The 25,219-nt window shown below is 33.6% G+C and overlaps 2 protein-coding genes across 5 annotated transcripts in view; both read left to right on the forward strand.

Annotated features, from left to right (window-relative positions):
- araf (A-Raf proto-oncogene, serine/threonine kinase) overlaps positions 1–16,239 on the forward strand; it is a 57,895-nt gene extending 41,656 nt beyond the window's left edge. For 2 of the 4 annotated variants that reach the window (XR_012405824.1, XR_012405826.1), the window contains exons 17-18: positions 4,674–4,786; positions 4,888–5,398. The gene's annotated coding sequence lies outside the window, so the exon portion shown is untranslated. Of the gene's footprint in view, positions 1–4,673; positions 4,787–4,887; positions 5,399–14,793; positions 14,873–15,921 lie in introns of those variants that run through there. The other 2 variants (XR_012405825.1, XR_012405827.1) reach the window with 2 other exon arrangements.
- A 2,268-nt stretch (positions 16,240–18,507) lies between these two features.
- Positions 18,508–24,168, forward strand: tbx3b (T-box transcription factor 3b). Its single transcript, XM_002662004.6, has 7 exons — positions 18,508–19,084; positions 19,442–19,709; positions 20,235–20,381; positions 20,483–20,559; positions 20,853–20,986; positions 21,595–22,142; positions 23,660–24,168. The coding sequence occupies exons 1-7, from the start codon at positions 18,789–18,791 to the stop codon at positions 23,972–23,974; spliced, it is 1,785 nt and encodes a 594-aa protein (XP_002662050.2). The 5' UTR covers positions 18,508–18,788; the 3' UTR covers positions 23,975–24,168.
- The last annotated feature ends 1,051 nt before the right edge of the window (positions 24,169–25,219 follow it).

The following is a 25,219-nucleotide window of genomic DNA, read 5'->3' on the forward strand; positions in this document are numbered from 1 at the left end:
GGTACAGTAATGATTTCTTTTTGGAAAAGAGTATGAATAGCTCTATCATTACTCTTGGTATTTAGTAAAACAAAATTTGCCGACATAAGATTTAGTAATATCAAAAGACGATGCATCAGAAGGATTGTCTTATTAATACCTCTAAATAACATGAATGAATAACATGTCTCTGCAGGAATTGAACCAATAACAGTTAAAAACTTGCTGGGTTTCTTAATATTTTGATTTTGTAATAAAGGACTTCATTGTAAGAAAAGTTTACCATCTTTATTATATAACTGACTAAACAAATAATTTTGCTGTCAAACCAATTAAAAAAAGAGATTTGCATTTGTATGAACTGTCTATTATTCCAAAATAACAACAATGTAGGGAGAAATCATGCTTATAGATTAATGACCATGATGAGCACTTGATTGTGGAAGGCAGATAGCTTAACTGGAGTTTTGTCTATATTATAATTACTCATCAAAATAAACCATAGACCACCAGTCTTTAATGAAACATACTAATCTCCGCTTTGAAGTGTATACAGCATAAGAATGTACTCCCGCATATAACTTGAAACGGCATTCAACCCCCTTTAATATTGTCATCCATGATTTTCCCTGTCCTTCGTCTTTCGGGAGATCGTGGTCATTAAAGTAAGAGTGTCGTTTTTGAGTTGGAGCAGCTGGGAACGCGGCAATCACAGCGATGAGATGACCCTGCCATTCTTTCTTGCTCCGTCGCATTGAAACCGGATGTTGTGGTACACTGCTTCGCTTACCGGAACCAGGAAGTGTGAAAAAGGCCTATTTTTATTTAAACGTAAAACATGTCGTCTAAACATAATAACGTTACTTAAATCTCAGTGCTTTAGTGTGAGTTGGATATCTACACTATTATGCAAAGCATAAAGTCCCTAGTTGTTTGTTTAGCAGATAAGCAAATATTTGCCATTCAAATAAGCAGAGATTGTTGCCAGTTTGGCTTTATAGCCTATATTTGTACGGATATTAAACAAATGTGAGGATATATTATGACCTAATTATGATATGTTATTTTTGTAGTATTTTAATGTAAAAATGTATATATTTATTATGTGTGTGTGTGTGTGTGTGGGTGTGTGTGTGTGTGTGTGTTATGTTTTGTTTTTGAGCACGAAGCATTTCATGATAAGCTCTTGTCTTAGTTACATAAGATGTTAAATAAAATTGCAATCTCATTGTTACAGTCAAACACAAATAACACGCTCACCTAATGTTATATAAGATATGATTATTACAATGAAGGCACTCCATTTGTAGAGGTTGACCTCTTACACAGTATGCTCATATTTATATTATTCATCGGTAGCTCATAATATTCACCGGTAGAGGTCGCCCGAGCCACAGAAATGTTTCACCTCTCGCATTTTTTTTCACACACATTTCAGTTCAATGTTTAGTTAAACATGCATGCGCGATGTTTGTATCCTCCAACAAACTGAGTCCAAATTACTAAAACAGCAACATGTAACCAAAAGGAGTGCAGTACAGTCCTAGAGGTGAGTGAGAAGGTAACAGAACCAGCACCTAGACATTTTTTTCTGTGGCCTTCAGCTGTCTCAGGAGTTGATGTCTGCCTCATTTCCGCGGGTGTTCGTTAAGTTATTATGTTTCTGTGTTGAGTCCAGCCTGTAACTGTATACAGTGGTGCTAACAGAGTGTGCTGTACTAAAGTGTGCCTCGAGTTTGATGGGGTCCTTAGGCTATAATCAGAGAAAGCATGTTCACGCCTAAACTGACATACCTAATTAGGCAAGACAGAAAATACCATTTATCCCAGCTCAGGTTACCTCGCGAAATCGCGCCCCTCTGCTTCCCACATACAGTTTTCCTCCATCAGGTTTATTATGACTTGGTTACTGATGGAAATTCTGTATGTAAACTGGTCTTAGAAAAAAAAGTGATAATCTTTACTAAAGATTTACAAAAAAAAAAAAAAAAAAAAAATCAGTAAAATATACAGTGTCTTTATTGAACATTTGTTCCTGAGTCATTCATATGACATACAACATAACACATTACATAACACATTATAAACTAATGTTAATAATACTAATATTAATAAAATAAATATTCTTTATAATAAATAAGATATTATTACAAATCATTTTAAGGTCCATATCACTTTCAAAACATGATTTTTTAACAAACCTAATGAACAGTACTGCATTTAGTGTGTTTTTGCTATTGTTACAAGCCTAAGAACTCTAATTTGGTACTGTTCAGAACCATTGTCCTAAGAGTTGATATAGACAGGTTGTCAAAGACCCAGATATTTAATAATAATTGACTAATAACACTAATGCATGACTAATATATCTTGTCCAGAATTTTAAACAACTTTAAAATAAGCAGGTTTAAAGTAGGGCTGCGCAATATATTGTTTCAGCCTTGATATCGCAATGTGTGTGTCCGCAATAGTCACATTGCAGGATATGCATAGTTGAGTTGGGATTATTATTGAAAGTTTATTATTGGCATGTGATTTAAAGGCATTTTAAGATAATTTGAGCAATGACTTTAACAAAATAAACAACAAGCAGCAAAATATGTTTTGCTTCTACGTTCCTTAGCCATTCCTCTTTCAAAGAAAATCTCAGCGGTGTGTGAAGTGACCCACATTTGGATTTTAGCCACTGCAGCACATTCATACACCATCATTAGGGTTTCTAGGGGGCTTTGACTTTCTGGAATATAATCGAATTTTAAAAGGTTTCCTCCAGACATTGGACGTCAGGGAGTTATATATATATTTGTCCAAGTTATGGAATATCAGGGATTTTAAAATTTCCCATTTAGCAAAAAACAAATTTGTACTGTGTTTGTTGTCATGTTTCACATATTTAGCCTATTGTGGTTAGGCTATTTTTCACAGCATTTTTTATAACTGGCAATCAAATGGAATCAAGAGGTTGTAGCACGTGAAACACATTCTGTGGTGTTTTTATTTATTATTTGTCTGCTCAGTGCTCAGCCAGTCCCTTCTAGATTTTGCAAGGGGAAAATTTAAATTATTTTGGGCTAAAATTATGGATTTTGCGGTGACTTTTCAACGTTTGCTTGACTGTATGCCAAAGTTTGGTGTAGCCCATAATGCGTAGGCCCCCTCATGGCATGAAATTTAATGTAATGCTTTTTGTCCGGTCTGAGACCCACTTTATATTGTATATCTATTAGGCAGTAAAGATCTCTGCTTTTTAAAGAAATCAGACCTTAAATAAGGCAATGCTATATTGGAAAGACTGAGGCTGGGTGGCTGAAATTTAAAGTTTTTTTTGCATATAGCCCATTGTAGCTAATGATAAAACTAACATAACCTTGTTCAAATAAGCTTTGGCTGAAGTCACACAGCTAAGTAGAAGTGCATCGCTGTGACAACTCGAGATATCAAATATGATTTAATTAAAATTAAACAATGCAGATGTAGCAAAATGATTGTAAACAGTGTCCTGGCTCAGCTGGCCAAAATCTGTAGAAAATCTGTAGTAATTCAACAAAATCGTCTACATTTTGCATAATTTAGGTTTAGCCTTAATTCAGCTGTCAGACAATTGTCAAATTCTGCAGGGAGATAATGCTTAAATTTAAACCCCCTCTACATTTATTTATTTTTGTATTCGTAAGTTTCACATTAAAACCTCTGATGGTAAAGCTGAAATTTTAGCATACCTGTAGATTAATACAGTATTTAGTGCCTTGACAAAACGTAACAATTTTTATATGTTAAAAGTCCTGCCCTTTTAATGAACTAAATGTATTCATATAGCAAGGAAAAAATTATGTAAATGCAAGAGTGTATGGGTGTTTCCCTGTGATGGGTTGCAGCTGGAAGGGCATTGGCTATGTAAAACATATGCTGGATAAATTGGCATTTCATTCTGCTGTGGCGACCCTGATTGATAAGGGGAATAAGCCGAAAAGAAAATGAATGAATGAATTCAACTTCTGTACCTGAATGCTTATTTTAACGGTTTATCATTGATTATGGTACTTTTTACTTTGCTCTATTGTAATTATCTTTGTTTACTATTTGTTTTTTTATTTTTTTATACATTATTCACACCTAGAAAATCACCCCACTCAGTTAAGGATTTCTTTCCAAATAGATCGATGAAAGCCATCTGGTAAAATTGTATTCATATCGCAATATATCACAGAAAAACAAAATATTGCAATGCCAGATCTTTCCAGTATCGTGCAGCCCTAGTTTAAAGCATGGATTATGTCCACTGCGTTCAGGACATTTTCTTAAGTCTATGCATGCTTGCATATTTTACCACTGGATAGACATTTAACACAAAATACCTTTAAAATCAACTCCTTCAATCAATTTCTCCTGTTTCTTTTGTCTTGATCCTCCATTGACTTTGATACATTTGTTAGATCATTTACTAGAAGTTTGTTTGTGTAAGCAATTCATAATGAGTTGATTAAAATTAGTCAGTTTGCCAGTAAATGAATATATTCGTGCACAAAACTTTACCCCTTAAAACTCTTTGTTTTCGGCCAGCAAGCAGAGCACAGCAGCAGCTGCTTCACTGGATCTCAGTCAGTGTAATCCATATTTGTGAGGTCAATATCACCTGCTGTTTTTATATTCCATCACCAATTACTCAGCCTCCATAATCCAGTTTTTTGCCACAGATCATTTGACATCAGCCTGCACCTGTCCATTCAACACTGGCCTCATTGAACATGCTCTAATGAAGCGGAGTGTATTACTTAGGATTTTGAAGGATATCTGCGTTGCATAAATGGTAAGTCTTTTGGATATATCTTTTCTAAAGCAGGCTGTACATTGAGATACGGTCCACCTGTGAATAATGTGATCATAAATAAGCCTTAATTCTTTTTGTAGCGCGTGTCAGAGGAATCGTTTGTGTATGTGAGCGCAGACGGCAGACATTAAGGACACCTTCAGACATAAATTTTGACGCTGTTTGAATGAGAGGCCGTAATGTGCGTGAGGAATGATGGGCCACTTTGTGCTGAAGTGTCCTCGGTGTGCTTTTTCTTCCGTCGAGGTGTTTGTGCTGACAAAAGTGAACGGAAGAGAAAGAGCTCATTTCCTTAATTAAACAGCAGCGCGTTCTCATCAGAATGTCTGTCTCAATCAATAATTCACACCAACGCCGATTCCTTAAGTGTCTGTAGTTGATTGTAAAAGGCATGTTTTAATTTAGTTCATTTTGATGTTTGAATAGTGCACAATTCATTAATTTGTAACATCTTTCCATATTAAGTCATATTTAATAAAAAAATATTAAACAATTGAGTATTATTTATACATTTTTTACATTAAAAATGTGTGACCCTGGAACACACTCAAAATGGCATTTTTAAACCACAATGAACTGAACTAAACTGAACTTCGACTCTGAAATCTGGACTTTACTAGAACTTCTATGTTAAGCGGCTTTGACACAATCTACATCGTAAAAGCGCTATAGAAATAAACATGAATTAAATTTAATTTATTTAGCTGCTTGTTCAAACTACTTGTTTAAAATGAGCTAAACCGACACAATTCTTGAGATTTTTTTGAGACAACAATTGTTCTATGTTCAATTTACTTTTGCTCATCCAATTTTTTTTTTAACATTAACCTAATTGATTTGTGTCTGGATAACACGAAAGACAGTGATAGATAACCAGATAACCAGCCATAAGTGTCATTATCTTTGAAATTGAGATTTAGACATCATATAAATGTAGAAATAAGCTTTCCATTGATGCATGGTTTGTTATTCAGCAGAGATAAAACTATGTGCAAATCTGGAATCTGAGGGTTAAAAAAAATCTGAATACTGAAAAAATCTTTTTTAAAAGCATTTTGCAATGCACATTAGTGATAATACACTGAGTTGTGATGTTTTTACTATAGGAAGTTTACAGAATGTCTTCATGGAACTTGATCTTTACTTAATATTCTACTAATATTTAACATGAAATAAAAACACAATGATTGTGTGACCCATAAAATGTATATTTGGCTATTGCCAGAAATATACATGTGCAACATAAGACTTGTTTTGTAATGCAGGGTCGCACACACGCACACACACACACACACACACGCACACACACATACAGTTGAAGTCAGAATTATTAGCCCCCTTTTTAACATTTTCCCCCAATTTCTGTTTAACAGAGAATATCAACACATTTCTAAACATAATAGTTTTAATAACTCATTTCTAATAACTGATTTATTTAATCTTTGCCATGATGACAGTAAATAATATTTGATATTTTTCAAGGCACAGCTTTAATTGACCTTTAAAGGCTTAACTAGGTTAATTTGGTCAACTCGGCAGATTAGGGTAATTAGGTAAATTATAATGATGGTTTGTTGTACATATATACACAGTGTTGAGAAAAGTTACTTTAGAAAGTAATGCTTTGCGATATTGTGTTTTGTGTCAAGTGTCTTAAAAATTATCTAGTAAAATGTTATTTTCTGTCATCATGACAAAAATAAAACAAAACAGTTATTAGAGATGAGTCATTAAAACTATCATGTTTAGAAATGTGTTGAAAAAAAATCTCCCCGTTAAGCAGAAATTGGGGAAAAAAATAAACGGGGGCTATTAATTCAGAAATTCTGACTTCAACTGTATATATATTAAAGGCTGTTTGGGTAATTTGCTAACCAGCTTTTCAGCTTAAGGATATTAGCATATCTTGTCACTTAGGTTAACACTTATTTCCTGAATCACCTTCCTCTAATGACAGTCTTTATTCACTCCATATTTGACGTCTTCTTCCAGAGGAAGCCTCCACTCACCCATTATCTGTCTGCCGATTTTTACTGTTGACTTTGATCAATATGCCTCATTAACATTAAAGCAAGCCTGTCGTCTGCTCATTTTATTTATTTATTCACTCCATCATACCAATGAATGCTGTGCTGAATTCCTTCTGCCTGTCTGGCTTTCTGACTTTTGTCTAGAAAAAAAACATTTATTAAATGCATTTATTTGAATCAAAATACAGTAAAAACAATATGTAAAATATATGTAAATTGATTTATAATTGAGTGTATTTTCATATAATATACATCAGCCATTTACTCAGTCTGCTGTCACTATAATATGCTGATTTTGTAATATTTATAATTAATATTTATATTAGTATTATTGTCAATGTTTAAACAGATTTATTTTCAGAAAGAATAGAAAGCTCAAAATAATTTTGGATGAAATATAAATTCTTAAATTAAATATCAATCTTCATTGTTACTTTCCCTTGTAAAAATGTCAATTGTTGCTAAACACATATTGAATGGTTGCATCATTTAACAGTTTCATTTCAAACCCACCAGCATTTGGCAAGGTGTCACTTCATGTACATTCATTGTAGAGCTTTGCAAATATTTCAACAACCTTTTATTGAAAGCCACTTCAAACTGTTTCACGGAGAGTTAACAAAGCCACTGCTGCATGGGGACTGAAACTAGAATAAACGCGATGTTTAGGGACAATTGTAGGTTTGATGACAGATTCACAGGCAGACAAGATAAATTCCAAACATTTCTCAAGCTCTTAGATCCCGCTAAGGTCTGAGTCAAACCAGAAAACCTTTTGTGTGCATGCTTATAAACACAACAATAGAGAAAAAAACATACTAATTTATTCAATAAGCTAAAAAAAATTCATAAATCAGAATACCGATTCAAAAAGGATTCAAATCCTTGGTTCAGTGCCTGACTTTAAGAAATGAAAAAAAAAAAAAAAAAATTTGAATATACACAATATTAAAGATTAAATTCCGAAATTTTAAGGAATTAAAGAGGTTTGATGCAAAAACTTCTTCCTAGTACAAATGCTTGTTTTAGTAGAAAATTTCAGACAGCATTTAGAGGTTTTTGCATGTGAACTCTTCAATTTTCTCAAACAATTTGTATAAATTCAGTTTAAATACTGAAATAACTCCAATACATTGTGTTTTATTTACAGCTTCAGATTTTTTTGTACAAACACTAGCAGACCCAAGCATCACAGATAAAATAATAAATCAAAAATCTTATTTGTTAACATTTCATCACCACAAGTTTGACACACAAAACAAGCATAAATCAACTTTCACTCTTAGTTAAATAGTCTCATGCTTTATCTGGAAAAATAGAAATTAAAATTGACAACTGACAAATACATTTATTTCTATATGTTTAATCAGCTACACTGTAAAGAAACACATGGCTGAGCTTATTCCTTTCTGCTTTTTGATTCTCCTTTTACAAAGGACTTTACCCTGACCCATACTCTGTCCTCACCCATACACTTTGGCAAATAAACACAGCAAAGCCCTTGCAAAGCTTAAATAAGCATAGTTTTATTGGCTTTATTGCATTACAAAATCAATCCAGGCATTTTAATATAAAGGGAGTAAATCACTTGTTCGAAGCGAACAGAAATAGAAAAAAATACTAGCGGCTAAGGGAAGGAAATCAATTTTCACACATTAAAACTATTATCCTATTAAGAAATGGATGACATTCAGAAATCAAAGCAAGCTTCAAGGTCTTTTCATAGCACACTGTAGGTTTCCTCTGAAGAAACATTCAGATGCATGAAATGAAGATCAGCCTAAATGTTTTAAAATCATATAATACATACACATGCATCTAGTGAATAGTACATACTGAAATTTTTCTAAAATTTTTATTTTTAAAGAAATAAAATGCATCATTTCATTAAAACATTCAGAAAGAATTATGGAAGATGTAAATGTCATTCTGCAGTTCAAGAGGTAATAAATATGAGTATTGCAGATTTATATTTACCGCACCTGATGAAAGAGATTTAATTCAGGGAATTATCCTCTAATGAAGTCATTTAGGAGTGTGCTATAAAAGGTTATATATGGCTTATTGATTCTGACATTCAGGTGATGGTCTATAGCACTTTTCTTCTTATTGTTCATTTGAGAACTATAGTTAAAATAACTAAGAACCATTTCATTTTACTCCTAACAAACAACTTTGATAGTACGTACATTTGAAGTATCATCTGCAGAAACATTTGCATAAAATCAACATGTCATTCAAACATAAAATCTTTACATTTGTTGTGTTCTTCAGACACATTCCAATACTAGAATGTCACATGTCGAATGTAAGACCCCCAGAATAAAGCAATGCTTACAGTACATCTAATTTAATTTGCAGAAAAGCTTCCTTTATTTACCCCTTCGCTCTGTGTTCATTACCCAGATTCATGTTTAATACTCTAAGGACTACTACAGCTTTTAATCACAGGTTTACTGAGCCTGGCAGACCTTTCCTAATCTACCAGAGTAGGTTTTCACTGCACAAAAACATCAATACTGTCTTTTTGGCCTGGGTGTTCATGGGATTACTTGCGTTCCAATGAGCCCTTTCCCCTCAAGCCTTACACAACGGCCTCAGTTTTCCCATGAAAAAAACCTAAATCCTATATTCCTATATTTATGTATATAGGAATATATATATATATATATATATATATATATATATATATATATATATATATATATATATATATATATATATATATATATATATATATATATATATATATATATATATATATATATATATATTTACCAATGATCCCAGATCAATAAAGCAGAGTAACCCACATTAAACCTTATTAATTAGACTTTGGTTTTATTCATATCCTCCAACCCAAACACATACTCTAAATCTATTTAATTCTTTGATTATTTTTAAATGAATAATTATAAATGTAAATGCTATAATCATGACACTTGACAATGATGAGTTTGCATATATTAAATAAGAATAATAAAGCTAATAAAACGCAGACAGTGCAGATATATTTGTGGCAGATTCTGGTTTCTGAGCATTAGAATAGTTTCAGAGATTCTTAAGGACTGACCTTCATCTGAATCCAAGTACATTGAAGCCTGCAGTTATCGTTGACCTCCTAGCATCAATCAGTGGCTATGAAAGAAAGCTGTATTTGATTCTGGATGTGCAGATGTAGCAATGAAATTGATTTTATTCTTTATCAAGTACAAATGCATAATATGCTTTTCTCGGTACCTCGAACAATGCGCCAAACAATTGTTCATACAACAGGATGAAGCATTTCCAAGAAAATTCACTCAAGTAACCTTCGGAGCAAATTTTTTATTGTACCTTTTGCTGTTGTTCGAAAATACAGATGACAAAATAATAATAGACCTTTTCGAAAAATTATTAAAAGGCTTTCAACTGATAACGTTTATCTTCAAACTCCATTCTTTACAATGTGGAAATAAGAAACTGAACCTCCAGAGATGAATGTGATAATAATGAATTCATTTTGTAAGGATTAAAAAAAAAAGTAGAAGGACAAACATTTAGCTTTTAGAAATGCAAGCAATCTTTAACAAGAGTAGCAATGAACCTGTGTATTAAGAGGTCTGTCCTATTGAAAGATCATGTTAACAATATTTCATTTTTCAGAAACGACACATCTTAACATCTGCTGTATTAAAATAATGTGTTGTAAAATGATCTCTTTGAACTCTCATGTAACTCATATATTTTTTCATTAATTAAAATCATTACTCCAGTCTTCAAAGTCACATGATGCTTCAGAAATCATGCTGATATAAAATTAGTTGTGCTCCATAATATCTATTGGAAACTGATGCTTGTCTGTGATGAATTGAAAGTTAACAACCAGACAGAATCTGCTGACATTATTTGTTATTTTTCAAAAATCTGCGGATTTATGCAGAATAGTTTTAGAAGTAATATATGAAATAAAAAATAGTAGCTTTTTAAACTTTTATTTAATGCTTACAATGCAAATCCAATTAGATCCACTGGTAAACAAAGCAAGTATCTCATACAATACATCTAATAAAAGACAGAAAATATTACTTTATAGTAATAGACAGAGACATATTGAACAATACTATTACTGAAATTAATTTAAAAACTGAATAAGAATGAACTCAAATCATCTCACCTCCATCTACACACATTGGATCAACTAACTTATTTCTTACTGCACCCTTGAGAAAATAGTGCTCAGCGTCAGAGGATCACAAAGGACTTTTTAAAAAATCTGGGGATTATTTTTCTGGGGTCTCTACCTTACATTTCTTAGATGCATGCTTTAGAGTATAAATGTATGTATATAGGTATATGGATGTGTATGTATGCTACCTCTCTGATGTTGTTTTTTTATTTTGTCTTTGCTTTTGAGGAAAAAAAAGTCCATTAATGTTTGTACAATATGCTTTGTATGTACATTTGGAAAAAAAAACAAAAACAGAATATGTATAAATTTACGCACATTTACACAAGTAAATAAATAGACATAACGATGGGCTAAAAATCTGGATTTCTGCATTTACAGATTCTATATGGGCCTACTAATTATGCATTGATTACATAACTAGTGTGAGTTATTTATTTGTTTAATGCAAAATAAAACATAAATTGCCACCATTTAGTTTAAATCAGTGTTTTGAGGTAATAGATTTGAGTTTTTAAACGTATCAAGTTTAATAGTGACTATATCAAAGATGCCCAAACTAGGGCCTGCGGACCAAAGTTGGCCCATGGTAACCTTTGAATTGCCATGCCATCTGAGAATAGTTTACAGATTGTTATTTCAAACTAAATGTAACCTATTATTTGTTTGTTTTATTGTGAAGCTACAAAAAAAAGCTTTCTGAAAAATAAATGCTTCAGTTTAAAAGGTATAAATGAAACAGATTTTTCATTTCTGAATTGCACCATCTATGACCACATCGCATGATATGCTCTAGACCTCTTTCTCTCTCTCTTTCTCTCTTTCTCCTCACACCTTCTCAGTGCCAGTGTTTAACTACATTCCTCCCACCTCCACTGTCCAAACATGTCCAGTAGCACCAGCCTGTTAGCGGCCGACTATTCATCACAGCCCCTCTAAATAAACAGCTGAGGTGTTTGAGAGATGGCCATGCTCTGAGGCCACTCATTCACTGGAGGAAAATGACTCCAAACAGCATGCCGTCACCATCACAGACATCGACAAACTCCTGAATTCGATACTGCTTTGTTTGTTGTTAAAACCGGATGTCTATATGTCCCAAATAATTTTTGTGTCCTAGCTGTCTCTGAATGGAGCTGTCACTGGAATGTCCCAAAACAGACAAATAAACTCTTAAAAAGAAAGTACAGACAGATGTTTTCACATGAATGACATTAAGAATTGTTTTCATTCATTCTTTTTCTTTTAAGCTTAGTCCCTTTATTAATTCGGGGTCGCCACAGCAGAATGAACCACCAACTTATCCAGCATATGTTTTACGCAGCGGATGCCTTTCCAGCTGCAACCCATCTTTGGGAAACATCTATACACACTCATTCACACTCATACACTATAGAGAATTTTAGCTTACCCAATTCACCTCTACCACATGTCTGACTGTGGGAGAAACCGGAGCGACCGGAGGAAACCCACGCGAACGCGGGGAGAACATGCAAACTCCACGCAGAAACGCCAACTGACCTAGCCAAGGCTCGAACCATCGACCTTCTCGCTATGAGGTGACGGCACTACCTACTGCGCCACCGCATCACCCAATCTTTTTATGTTCCAGAAACTGTCCAAAAAAGCTTTTTTATGGAGTGAGAAGAAGAATCTCCATTTTCGCCAGTTGATGGGCACAAAGGGTACCCCGAAAGTCCCCTCAGAAACGCAGTCTCTGTAACCCTTTATAGGGCACTCATTAATATAGCCTACTCAAAGTGTTACTGGGGAATATTAAAAGACTCTTAAAAACATGACAAACAAAGATAAAACAAAATTTTGACAATTTTTTAATTTAATCTACTATGGTTCTTCGCCTGTTTAAATGAGGTCAATAAAATAAAATTGCTTGTTCGGACTACTTATTTATAATGAGCAGAATCAACACAATTCTTGAGTTTTTTTTTGGGAACAACTTAACTGTTTTATGTTCGATTCACTTGAATTTTTGTTGGAACAGCATGAACGAGTTGTGTGGAACCCAGCATTTTTACAGTGTTCTTCTGTCCTAAATTCGTTTAAATCATTTACTGCTTCAATTCGCTATAATAAATTTGCACATGTGCCAAATGATCAACTCAAGTTAGGAATAAATTACGTTAATACTTTAAAATGGTTTCCTGAAATTCTTCGACCCAACATCGTCTCTTAAGACAAATACTTGTGAGCCAAATGTTATGAAAATATCCTTTACTTCAAAACAGAGTAGAATAGAATAGAAACGTATTGTCAAACAATTTTAAGGATTAAAATCTTTTGGCTTCTCAGCCAGTCACACCTCAGTGGTCAGTACTGGGTGTTTAAAGCAACTGTTTATCCTCGGTGTTCAGTTACACACAATGCCTGTTAGTGTTCTCACAAACTTCAGACTGGCATCAGCGCTCTCTCCGTCCCACAGATCTCTGCCCGGTCCCTCTTTGAAGTATGGCTGATTGACAGCCGGGGTTGCCCCTTGCCCAATAAAGATTTGATCATCAGTAGTGGATGGCCGCAGATGGCATATCTCTCGTAATCCAGTGTGTGGATCTTTCTCTGTAGTCTCAGCCATCGTGGCAGCGCAGCTGAACACAAGACATAAAACTGTCATAGCAAAGCATTGTCATAAATTTGCAGATTTATCCATTACAGAAGCAGGGCGTGAAATAATTGAAATGCTTCAGAATGTAGGCAATGTTCGAAATAAAGCTGTATCTCTATGAGGGGAGATTTCAACACCCTTCATCTATAGAACAGCTGTTTTATCATAAGGGGAATAACATTTTCAGTTCAGAATAACATTTTTTAATTGTTGTGATGGAAAATCGTGTTTTTTCCACCAAATATTGACTTCATTACCATCTTGAAACAAAAACTTTAATGAAACTATTTTGGGTAATTACACAATGGATATCAGTTATCTCTATAAATAATGCTTGTATGTGTATGTAGAGACATTTTGTTTCAAATATTTAAGTAAAGGTGGCATGGTGGCTCAGTGGTTAGGAAGAAGGTTACTGCTTCAAGTCCCGGCTGGGTCAGATGGCATTTCTGTGTGGAGTTTCCCCCACAGTCCAAAGACACGTGCTATAGGTGAATTGGATAAACTAAAACTGGCTGTAGTGTATGTGTGTAAATGTGCAAGTGTATGAGTGTGTTCCAGTACTGAGTTGCAGCTGGATGGGCGTCCGCTGTTTAATACATATGCTGTATAAGTTCATTCATTCTGCTCTGGCGACCCCTAATAAATAAATGAACTAAGCCAAAGGAAAATGAATGAATGAATGAATTATTAAAATAAAGACTCTCACTATACCTCTTTTTGACTGTGCCCACCTTCTGAATTGTCCTGAAATGATATGTGTTTTTCCACTTTTGTGCGTGTTTACCAAGTTTAGCTGGCAGCTAACTCTCTGCAACTCTCACATGGTTGCCCAATGAAGCTAAGCAGGGCTGAACCTGGTCAGTACCTGGATGGCAGAACACATGGGAAAGCCAGCACTCAACCTGTGCTCTGTGCTCTATTGCCCCAGTATAGTGAAGGGGACTCTCTTCTACTCAGTCAGCGCTTTCTTTTGGATGAGATATTAAACAGGTCCTGACTCTCAGTGGTCGTTAAAAATCCCAGGATGTCCTTCAAAAAAAAAAAGAGTAGGGGTTTAACCCCGGCATCCTGGCCAAATTTGTCCACTGCCTCTGTCTATCATGGCCTCCTAACCATCCCCATATCAGAATTGGCTTCATCACTCTGTTTCTCCTTTGATCTGCAGTCTGGTGCAATAGGGCTGCCGTCGCGTCATCCAGGTGGATGCTGCACACTGGTGGTGGATGAGGAGATTCTCCCCAAAAGTATGTTAAGTGGATTGAGTGTCCAGAAAAGTGCTATATAAATGTAAGGAGTTAAATTGCAATTTGCGTCCAACATGCATTTTCTGTATTATTTGTAATTTCAATTCAGTTTTTTTGTCTGTCCCTGTTTTCTGGTTAACTGTTACATCGGTTATAAAGAGGCAGGTTGAACTTTAAAGCACTGAAACATAAAGCATGTGATGTCACTTCCACTGGCGGGAAACTGTGGAAGACATTGAGGCAGTATTCTCTTATTCATTGGTACACATTTTAAGATACACCAATAGTGTATTAATCATTTCTCAACTCTGTTATATTTCTGTAAATTTCTCATTCGCTTTTTTAAAGTAATAATATGATGAAAAACAACACAAGTCTCTTTTAGAAATAAACATGCCATGCTTATCTGGTTTGAGGTCAGTATCTTGAGTTAAAGAACAAGATTATGGAAAATGTCAACTTTGATATTCTCAACTTTGTTACAGTTATAAAAGTTGTACTTTAATTAATTTAATTTAAAATATGTGAAACACCTTTTAAAGGGTGACATAGTCGTCTCTTTTGCAGTTTGCATGTTCTCCCCTTGTTGACGTGGGTTTCCTCCGGGTGCTCCGGTTTACCCCACAAGTCCAAAGACATTCGCTTTAAGTAAATTGAATACACTAAATTGGCCGTAGTGTATGAGTGGGAATGGATGTTTCCCATTACTGGATTGCAGCTGGAATGGCATCCACTGGGTAAAACATATGCTGCATTTGGCGGTTCATTCAGCTGTGGTGACCCCTGAAGAAAAAAGGGTATAAGACATATGAAAATGAATAAAACACCTTTTATGTATCTATATATTCCCAATATTCAAGCTCTGAAAAAAAGAATTTTAACATTGATTTATTGTCATTTATTGCAAATGAATGCTCTAATAGTGAAGACAAATGATCAGAAGTTATCAAATAAAACACAAACATTTCAACCTGTTCCTATATTGTAATAATGACCAATCCAGAGAACTGATAACAACTTTGAAGTGGTCTTTTTATTTTTTTTTCCAGGGCTGTGTACACAGTAAAGGAAAAGCATAAAAACAGTGGACTGCACAATAAAACTTTACAATGTAATTCAACACTGTCCCGATACTGAAGCTGTCAGGCATTTTACTCAATACAGACTATTAAAAAAGCACACAAAAGTGACGCCTGTTAGCCTACTACCAAAAAAAACTGCTAAAGTGCTGATGCCTTGAGGTGGTAAACAGAAATAGATCCTCATTAAAAAGCATCTGATGAGACTTCCCCATTACATGGACTGTCAAATTGGCGCCATGATAGTTTGGCCACAGAAAACATCAAAGCCTGATTTCCAGTTGACTGGTAGGAGTGGTTTAGCATTTAAAACATGACCCAAAAATGCTTATATTGAATGCCAAGTTACACAATGATGGTTGGTGTCCTGCTGGTTTCCATCCACTTTTTGAGTCTTTGTGAAATGTTCAGCCAAAACTGTTCTGCAATAAAAAGTGTAACCGAACACACTGCCTAATCCAGCCAGGACAATCCAAAGCATACGCAAGTCACTTCCCACTCATGTCTCAGCCTATGGTCTCAGCATGACCAGGGGATGAAGTATAGGAGCAAGAAGCGATGGGATATTTTAGGGGAGTCCTTCAAAACGATGCTATAATGAGATGGCTGTATGTAAAATATGCAAAATATGTGATGGAAACACTAAACAGCTCATGCTGTACTATAGTTTGCGCTTGTGCTTTTTCAGGCATGTCTATTACAAGTGGAAGATTGATTATGGGTGGTCTTGTGGGAGGTAAGAGGGAGGGGTAATTTAATGTGACAATCCTAAAAAGACCATCCGTTAAGCCAATATTTTTAATATGTCCTTCATTCTTGTTTGATGTGGTGTGGACATACTGCTGCTCTGATGTGGCAGCTTTATAATTATTCCAGGGGTGCCCAAATATTTTCTTATGAAGGGCCAAAAAACAAACTTGATTGAGGGTCGTGGGCCGAAGGTAAATATATCAAACATTACAAAGTTTCCATGAATAATTTCCTCGTTTATTATTTAAAAATAAATAGAAAACATTACTTTTTGCATATTAACTAATACATTATATATTTTATACATTTTATAATTAACCTATTATAAAGAAAACATAAGAATTCAATTTAAAACATGTGGAATACACTAGTCAAGCTGCACCTGCCTTTACTTTGATTTGCTCACTGAGGACTTCGGAATTGTGCTGAGTCTGCTGAGCAACAGTGTGTTCATTAAAAACAGATTCATTTACAAAATTTTATTGAAACATTTAATTCAAGCTTTGTAGCTTAAAAAAGCAAATGAAAGCTTATATTAAATTAGAAATGAATGTGTATTAAAACCCCAACCCTCCCCAAAATTCTTTCTCTCTTCTCAGATGGGATGGCCTTTGGGCATCTCTGGTTCATACAATGACACCTTTTAAAAAAATGTATATACTACCAGTCAAAGTTTGGGATCAGTTTTTATTTTTATTTTTTTATTCTGTTCATCAAGGCAGCATTTATTAAAAGTAAAAAATGTAAAATTGTTAAACTTATTCATTCAATATTTATTTACTTTTTGTATGTATTTTCAAATTAAGTTATTAAGTCCAGTCATTATTGCTGTTATTAATATTTCCATTTATAACAACAACAACAACAACACTACTACTACATAATAATAATAATAACAATAACAATATATTATATTAGAGAGATTTCTGAATCATGTGACAGAAGACTGGAGTAATGAAGGTGAAAATTCATCATTCAAATCACTAGAATAGATTATTATATTAAATGATTTTGAATAGATATTTTATAGTGCAATAACATTTCACAATTGTACAATTTGTACTGTATTTTTTTTTTAATTGCAGCCTTGGTGAGCAGGATAAGCTCATTTTAGAGCATGTAAAATACCTACTGACCCCAAACTTTTGACCGATAGTGTACATTATTGCTGTTGTTAAGCAATGAACTTTTCTGCAAAAAAATGTGCAGTTTTCAGTCAGCATATTTGGTTTAGACATTATCCCAATCAGAAAATTTTAATTTAGAAAAGCTATCAGACATCTCAATAGCTTTAGAAAGAACAATGTCATTTGTTATATCGTACTGCGATCATGTCAGAATTAATGTCATTAATGTTTTATGAAATTCATGGCCTAAATTGAAAAATATACATGGCATTCAAACATTTTATTTATTTATTTATTTATTTTAACGTTATAGCTATTGGCTTATCCAGTCTCTCCGTCTTCATCTGCAGAAAGAACTGCTGTAGAAATAATATGAGGGACTTCTTGTTTATGTGTCAAAATACACAAAATGTTTGACCTTAATTGCACTTCATAGCTTTGTTTCACATTTCAAATAACAATATGTAAAAAACACGAGCAACACTAAATTTCAGACAGCTAAGCCTATTCTCCATTTGTACCAAATCACTTTGTTGCAGTTGATTCTTCATTAAATCGATTCACCACGCCCTTATGAAGCACAATTGGTTTGGATGTGTCCATAGAGCCAATCAGAAAGCCCTGACTGAACTGTCCCGTCCAGACAACAAACCAACACCATGCTGTCTGGAGATTCGGCACAAGGTCCCCAGAGTTCATCTGTGCGCACGAGACCCCATAAAACAGCCTTTACTGTCTCTGCAGTTGGGTTTTTCACTCAACGGGACAGAGACATGACAGCATGAGAATGATTGACTCACTCAAAAACGCGAGTTTTTATTTAGACAAAGTGTCTACAACTTTTGATCAGTTAAAATATGGTTCCTCATAAAGAGTGAAGACTACACAGAGGAGTTGTTGTGATTGACTGATGATGATACTGATGATGAAATAACCACAAACGCAGCGCTAGTTAAGAGAATGGCGTATCACCACTTTATACCGGCTAGTCCCACTGACTTCACTATTAGCCCGATGCTGGGACAGCAGGCGCAGTTTTTCCCTGTTGGATATGGGCACCAGCAGTTCGCGAACGCGCTCCAGAGCTCGATCCGTCTGGCGCTAAAAGAGTCCGCGGCTCCTGCGCTCCTCTCCGGGCGGACCAGAGACCCCGTCCAGACACCCGAGGACGAACCTGTGGTTCACCTGGAAGGCAATGAACTGTGGGGGCAGTTTCACAAAGTCGGCACGGAGATGGTCATAACAAAGTCTGGCAGGTAAGAAGATGATTTAACACGACTAGACTTCATTTAGGAAAACGTCGTGTGAAATGCGCCATGACAGGTCGCTGGGTTGTTTAGATTTGTTTCTCTTAATTAGGCTATAAGGTGCTGGAAGATCAAAAACAAACTTTTCACATTTATAACAAAGAAGAAGCCCTTTGGTTAATTTAAGAACCTTTTAGTGAAAATCTCTTCAAATAACCATATTTTTTAAAGTTTGAAGAATATTTTAAGAATATAGGCTACAGAACAGCTTTACTATATCTTAAAGGGTTTCGTGCGTGCTAATCAAGAATCTTTATTTTTAAAAGTTTGCTTTGTATTTTGAGTCGTTTCTTCTGCTTCTTTAAGGCGGATGTTCCCAGCCTTCAAAGTGCGCTGCAGCGGCTTCGACAGGAAGGCGAGGTACATTCTGCTGATGGATATAGTCGCGTCCGATGACTACAGATACAAGTTTCACAACTGCCGCTGGATGGTGGCTGGAAAGGCCGACCCAGAAATGCCCAAGCGCATGTACATCCACCCAGACAGTCCTTCTACCGGAGAGCAATGGATGTCTAAAGCTGTGACCTTTCATAAACTCAAACTGACGAATAATATATCCGACAAACATGGATTTGTGAGTATTAAGATGTGAATCACTTTTTATATTGAAGTTCTTCTTAAAACTTTTAATTTTTTCACTGAAAGAAAAATAAATAAAGAGAAAAAAGTAAAAGGTATATAAAACATTCAACAAGTTGCCTATAAGCAATTAAGAAATTTTGCCATGTTTAGTAGGCTTTAGTAAATTAATCTTGCGTTCAGTACCATTTAAAAACAGTTTAGTGATTAAAGATTTAAGAAAAACTGGTAAATTTGTGGTTACTATGTTTTTTTAAATCATAAAACAACAGACTTGTAAAGGTATTTCTTGACATCTTGACATTCTGACTCGCAAAAGTTAAGGTAAACATGACTTTTTTGAGATTTGATTTAGAAAAAAATCTGAATCTAAAGAGATTTTTTTGTTAATTATAGAAATTTTTGAAACTTGAAAAGATATTATTTCCCCACTAATTTTAAATTAATTTGGTTTAATTTGAAGATGTCATTGTTGTTGTATAAAATCATTATTTAAAATGATATGATTTTTGTTTTGCAGACTATTTTAAACTCCATGCATAAATATCAGCCAAGGTTTCATATTGTTCGAGCCAATGACGTCCTCAAACTTCCTTACAGCACATTCAAAACATATGTGTTTCCTGAGACTGAATTTATTGCTGTGACGGCATACCAAAATGAAAAGGTGACAGTACTGTTTCAAATTATTTGTTTTATAAGGTTGTAAAGAGTTTGCTCAATACTTGAAATGTGATATTTTCATTAACATTTATTGTACCTGAACAGATAACCCAGCTCAAAATCGACAATAACCCATTTGCTAAAGGATTCAGAGAGACTGGGAACGGGAGACGAGAGAAAAGGTCAGTGTTGGTCAATATGCAATATGTATATAAAACATTTTTTTTTAATAAACTATATTATCAGCAGACTAAAGTTGATCTGGAGTTAAAAGGCTCCGATGGTACAGATTTATTAGTGTAAATCATATAATCAATCATCATAATCCTTTCAGTTTTGATATGAACAGGACATTTTTTATTTTCAGGGTTAAATTCTATTTTTAAATTGAGATTTTTTTTTTGTGTAAGCTTTTAAGCAACACTGTCTGAAATAATTGTAGTATCCACTGACATAACTTCTTTTTGATTCTCAGGAAGCAGATGTTGCATCAGAGGTGTGAGGTGGAACCCAAAAAAGCCAGTGTGTTGACAGACGACTCGTCCTTTGACCAAATTTCATCAAATTATTTGATTCAAGAAAGTAACGTTGTTACATCAACTTCAACAGGTTAGAATTTATATACTTATACATTAAACAAATATCAAACTGTTGTTTATTATAAACATATTTTATTATTTATATAAATTCACATTCTAATTATATTACAAATGAAGCTGGGCAACGATTAATTTGTAATTAAGCACATCTAAAATTTAAGTTTGGATTTACATAATATATGTGTGTGTGTGTGTGTGTGTGCGCGTGTAAGTGTGTGTGTGTACTGTAAATATTTATTATGTAAGTAGAAATACCCACATGCTTGCATTTATTTTAGAACACACACACACACACACACACACATATAATACAAATTTTAAATTTAAATATCTATGTACATATTTTGATTTTGTATAATTTTGTGTGTATGTACAGTATATTTACATAGTAAATATGCATATCACACACACATTAATTAAACACAAACTTTAATTTTGGTTTGATTTATCATGATTAGTCATTATCAAGCATTAATTATAAGTTAATTTATATCATTATATAAAATTTCAATATTTATTAATACTTTTTTTTTTATAATGTATTGTATTAACAATGTTTTAAATGCTATTTCTAACACACATCCTTAAGTTATTTATTCCGATATTTTACACATTCAGATACAAATGAGAGTGACATTGATGGATTTGGGGATGAAAAGGAAAGCAATGAAGTTGAGTCAATCCAGTCAATTTCTCAAGACGAACAAAACTCCAGAGAAATCTCCACAACCGTGCAAGAGTCCAAGGATGATCCAAATGAGGAGATAGGAGACAGAAACCCTGAGATCAACAGCAAGAAACAGCACAGTGTAGAGCAACCTGCGCATTTACCCTTGGATAAAAAACATGCTGAACAACAGAAGTTTGCAGCTGATGTGACTGATGCTTCTCAGAAGGATTCGCTCGCTCGACACTTTTACTTCCCCACTCCAGGCCTAATTAATTCTCTGCGTTTGCCGTCACACGTCTTGTCAAATTTATGTCAGTTTAATTATGTTGGAACACTTCCACTTTTGGCATCTGAAGCAACTGGTTCTTGGATACCTAGAAGGTCAAATGAAGGAGAGGGTCAAGGTTACACCACTTCAGTCTCGTCCTCACAACAAAGACTTACTGGCATGCAAGATTTACCACCGAACTTTCAGCAGCACAGAATGACCTCTCAGGTAGGGCTGTTATCCACCGTGGGAACTTATTTGATTTAATACCACAGATTATTTATTAAAACTACAAATTTTGTTTGAAAATTAAGATTAATATATACAGTTGAGGGGGGCATTATTAACCCTCTTGTGAAATGTTTATTCTTTTTTAAACATTTCACACAAGTGATATTTAATGGAATTTTTCACAGTATTTCCGATAATATTTTTTCTTCTGGAGAAAGTCTTTTTGGTTTTATTTAGGATGAAAGAAAAGCAGTTTTTACATTTTATAAAACCATATTAAGGTCAATATTGTTAGCCTCCTTAAGCAATATTTTTTAAAAATTGGATACAGAACAAACCATTTTTGTGCAATGGCTTGCCCAATTACACTGACTTGCCTCATTAACCTCATTAAGGTTAAGCATTTAAATTGGACTTCAAGCTGAATACTAAAAAAATATCTAGTAAAATATGATGTACTATCATCATGGCATAGATAAAAATAATCAGTTATTAGAAATTTGAAGAGTTTAGATGCAAAAACCTCTAAATGCTGTTTGATATTTTATATTAAAATTAGCATCTTTCTCGGACTCAGAAATGTTACTTTTATAGTGACAAAGAAGTTCTTTTCATTGCCTTTAAAGTCAAACACTTGAACATAAATATAGGAGGCTGAGAAAAATGCTTATTTTAGGAGAAACTTACAGATGGCATTTAGAGGATTTTGCATATGAACTCTTCATTAGTTATTAAAACTATTATGTTTAGAAATGTGCTGACAAAGTAATCTCTCTGTTAAACAGAACTTTAAAAGATTTAAAATGTTACAGATAGGCTAAAAATTCTGATTTCAACTGTATATTAAAATAAATATAAGACATACTGTTGAAGTCAGAATTATTAGCCACCCGTTGTTTTTTGTTTTCTTTTTAAATATTTACCAAATGATTTTTAACAGAGCAGGGAAATTTTTACAGTATGATAGTATTTTTTCTTCTGGAGAAAGTCTTATTTGTATTATTTCGGCTGGAATAAAAGCAATTTTTAATTTTTAAATAAAATTTTAAGGTCAAAATTATTAGCCCCTTTAAGCTATACATTTGTTTCCGATAGTCTACAGAACAAACCATCATTATACAATAATTTGCCTAATTACCCTAACCTGCCTAGTTAACCTAATTAACCAAGTTAAGTCTTTAAATGTCACTTTAAGCTGTATAGAAATGTCTTAAAAAATATGTAGTATAATATTATTTATTGTCATTATGGCAAAGATAAAATAAATCAGTTATTAGGAATGAGTCAATAAAGCTATTATGTTTAGAAATGTGTTTAAAAATCTGCTCTCCGTTAAACAGAAATTGGAGAAAAAATAAACAGGCAGGCTAATAATTCAGGGGGGCTAATAATTTTGACTTCAATTGTAAAACATTATATCATTGTTGATTTTATTGCTTTCAGGTTGTGTGTAAAATATAACACGTTTATTATTTCATTATTGTCTGATTGATTGATTGATCTGATTTTCACAGGGAGTGCTCGTCTCAGCGCAAGGAAATATATTTCCTTATCCACAGGATTACATGACCACATCTGCTGGCAGCTCTTCTGCAGCTTCTTACCAGGTTCACCGGCAGCCTTTCTTCAACATTAGCTACCGGCCCCAATGTAGACCCTATCCTGTACCAGTGTGGGTGCATGGCCGAAAAATACCACAGACCACCTCAGTATTAATCCCATATGGAGAAACTGATATAAATGAACATGCTAGCATTGCAACTCCTGGATCAACTTTGTTTGGATTAAAAGCTAATAAGGATCAAAACACACGGTGTCAGGATCTCTAGAGATGTCTGTGCTGGAGCAACAACAAACTCTGCTGCAATGATATATGCGACTCTGTGTTATATATCAATAACTGAAGATCTGGGTTGAGATTTAATATATGCTATTTATTCTTTAGTCTTTATCTGCTGCGTGAAAGTGTGAAAATGCATCAAATATAAAGTTGCAGAGCAACCATTAAAGATATTCCATTCGATTTCTGTCTTTTATCTTTATTTTCCTCCCAAATCTGCAGAGTTATATATGCTACAGTAGACTACATATATAAGGGCATGTGGTTAGATTACCACACATTTTATTTTAAACTTATGTAAAGGAACTTGGCAATATCTTACAGGACTAAGACTTTTTAGTAGCATTATTATATTGTTTTTTTTTTCTTACTAGTCATAGATTTTAATTTAAAACATACTTCTCATGGCTATGTTTAATTTGCCAATTTGTCTAAGGAGGGTTTTGTAAACATTTAAACAGCTCTCATGCGAATGTAAATCTGCTTCTCTTTGATCTGAATTTCACCACAAGAGGTCACTGTGATTAAAGTCTCCTGACAAATTCACTGGCAAATATAAGATATTATTTAAGATATATTATACATGTTTATTAAAACATAACACCACAACATATTTTTAATATGTTTATGTAATCAGGAAAATATCATATACATAAAAAGTGGCCTCAATGTAAGCCAAACTTTAACCATTTTGTGACTTCAAATTATATGTTAATCTTCAATCACAAAACAAAAAAGCACTAAATATATGTAATGCTCTAAAAACATTTAATTTCATGTAAAGGTATTATATATATATATATATATATATATATATATATATATATATATATATATATATATATATATATATATATATATATATATATATATATATACACATACATACATACATACACATACATACATACATACATACATACATACATACATACATACATATATACATATATATATATATATATATATATATATATATATATATATATATATATATATATATATATATATATATATATAATACCTTTACATGAAATTAAATGTTTTCAGAGCATATTATATATATATATATTCTATTTCAGAAAACTCTTTGAATGTGTAATATCTCTCTTGTCCTTGTGGCATTAAATTAATAAAAAAGATGGGATATAGCTATTGCTCTTTCTGACTCAAATTTACATCGAATAATATACATTTTCAAAGAAATACCCTTGCTTATTTATTTTCAGAATTA

This window comes from Danio rerio, chromosome 5 (genome assembly GCF_049306965.1).
Source record: "Danio rerio strain Tuebingen ecotype United States chromosome 5, GRCz12tu, whole genome shotgun sequence".
NCBI classification, from domain to species: Eukaryota; Metazoa; Chordata; class Actinopteri; order Cypriniformes; family Danionidae; genus Danio; species Danio rerio.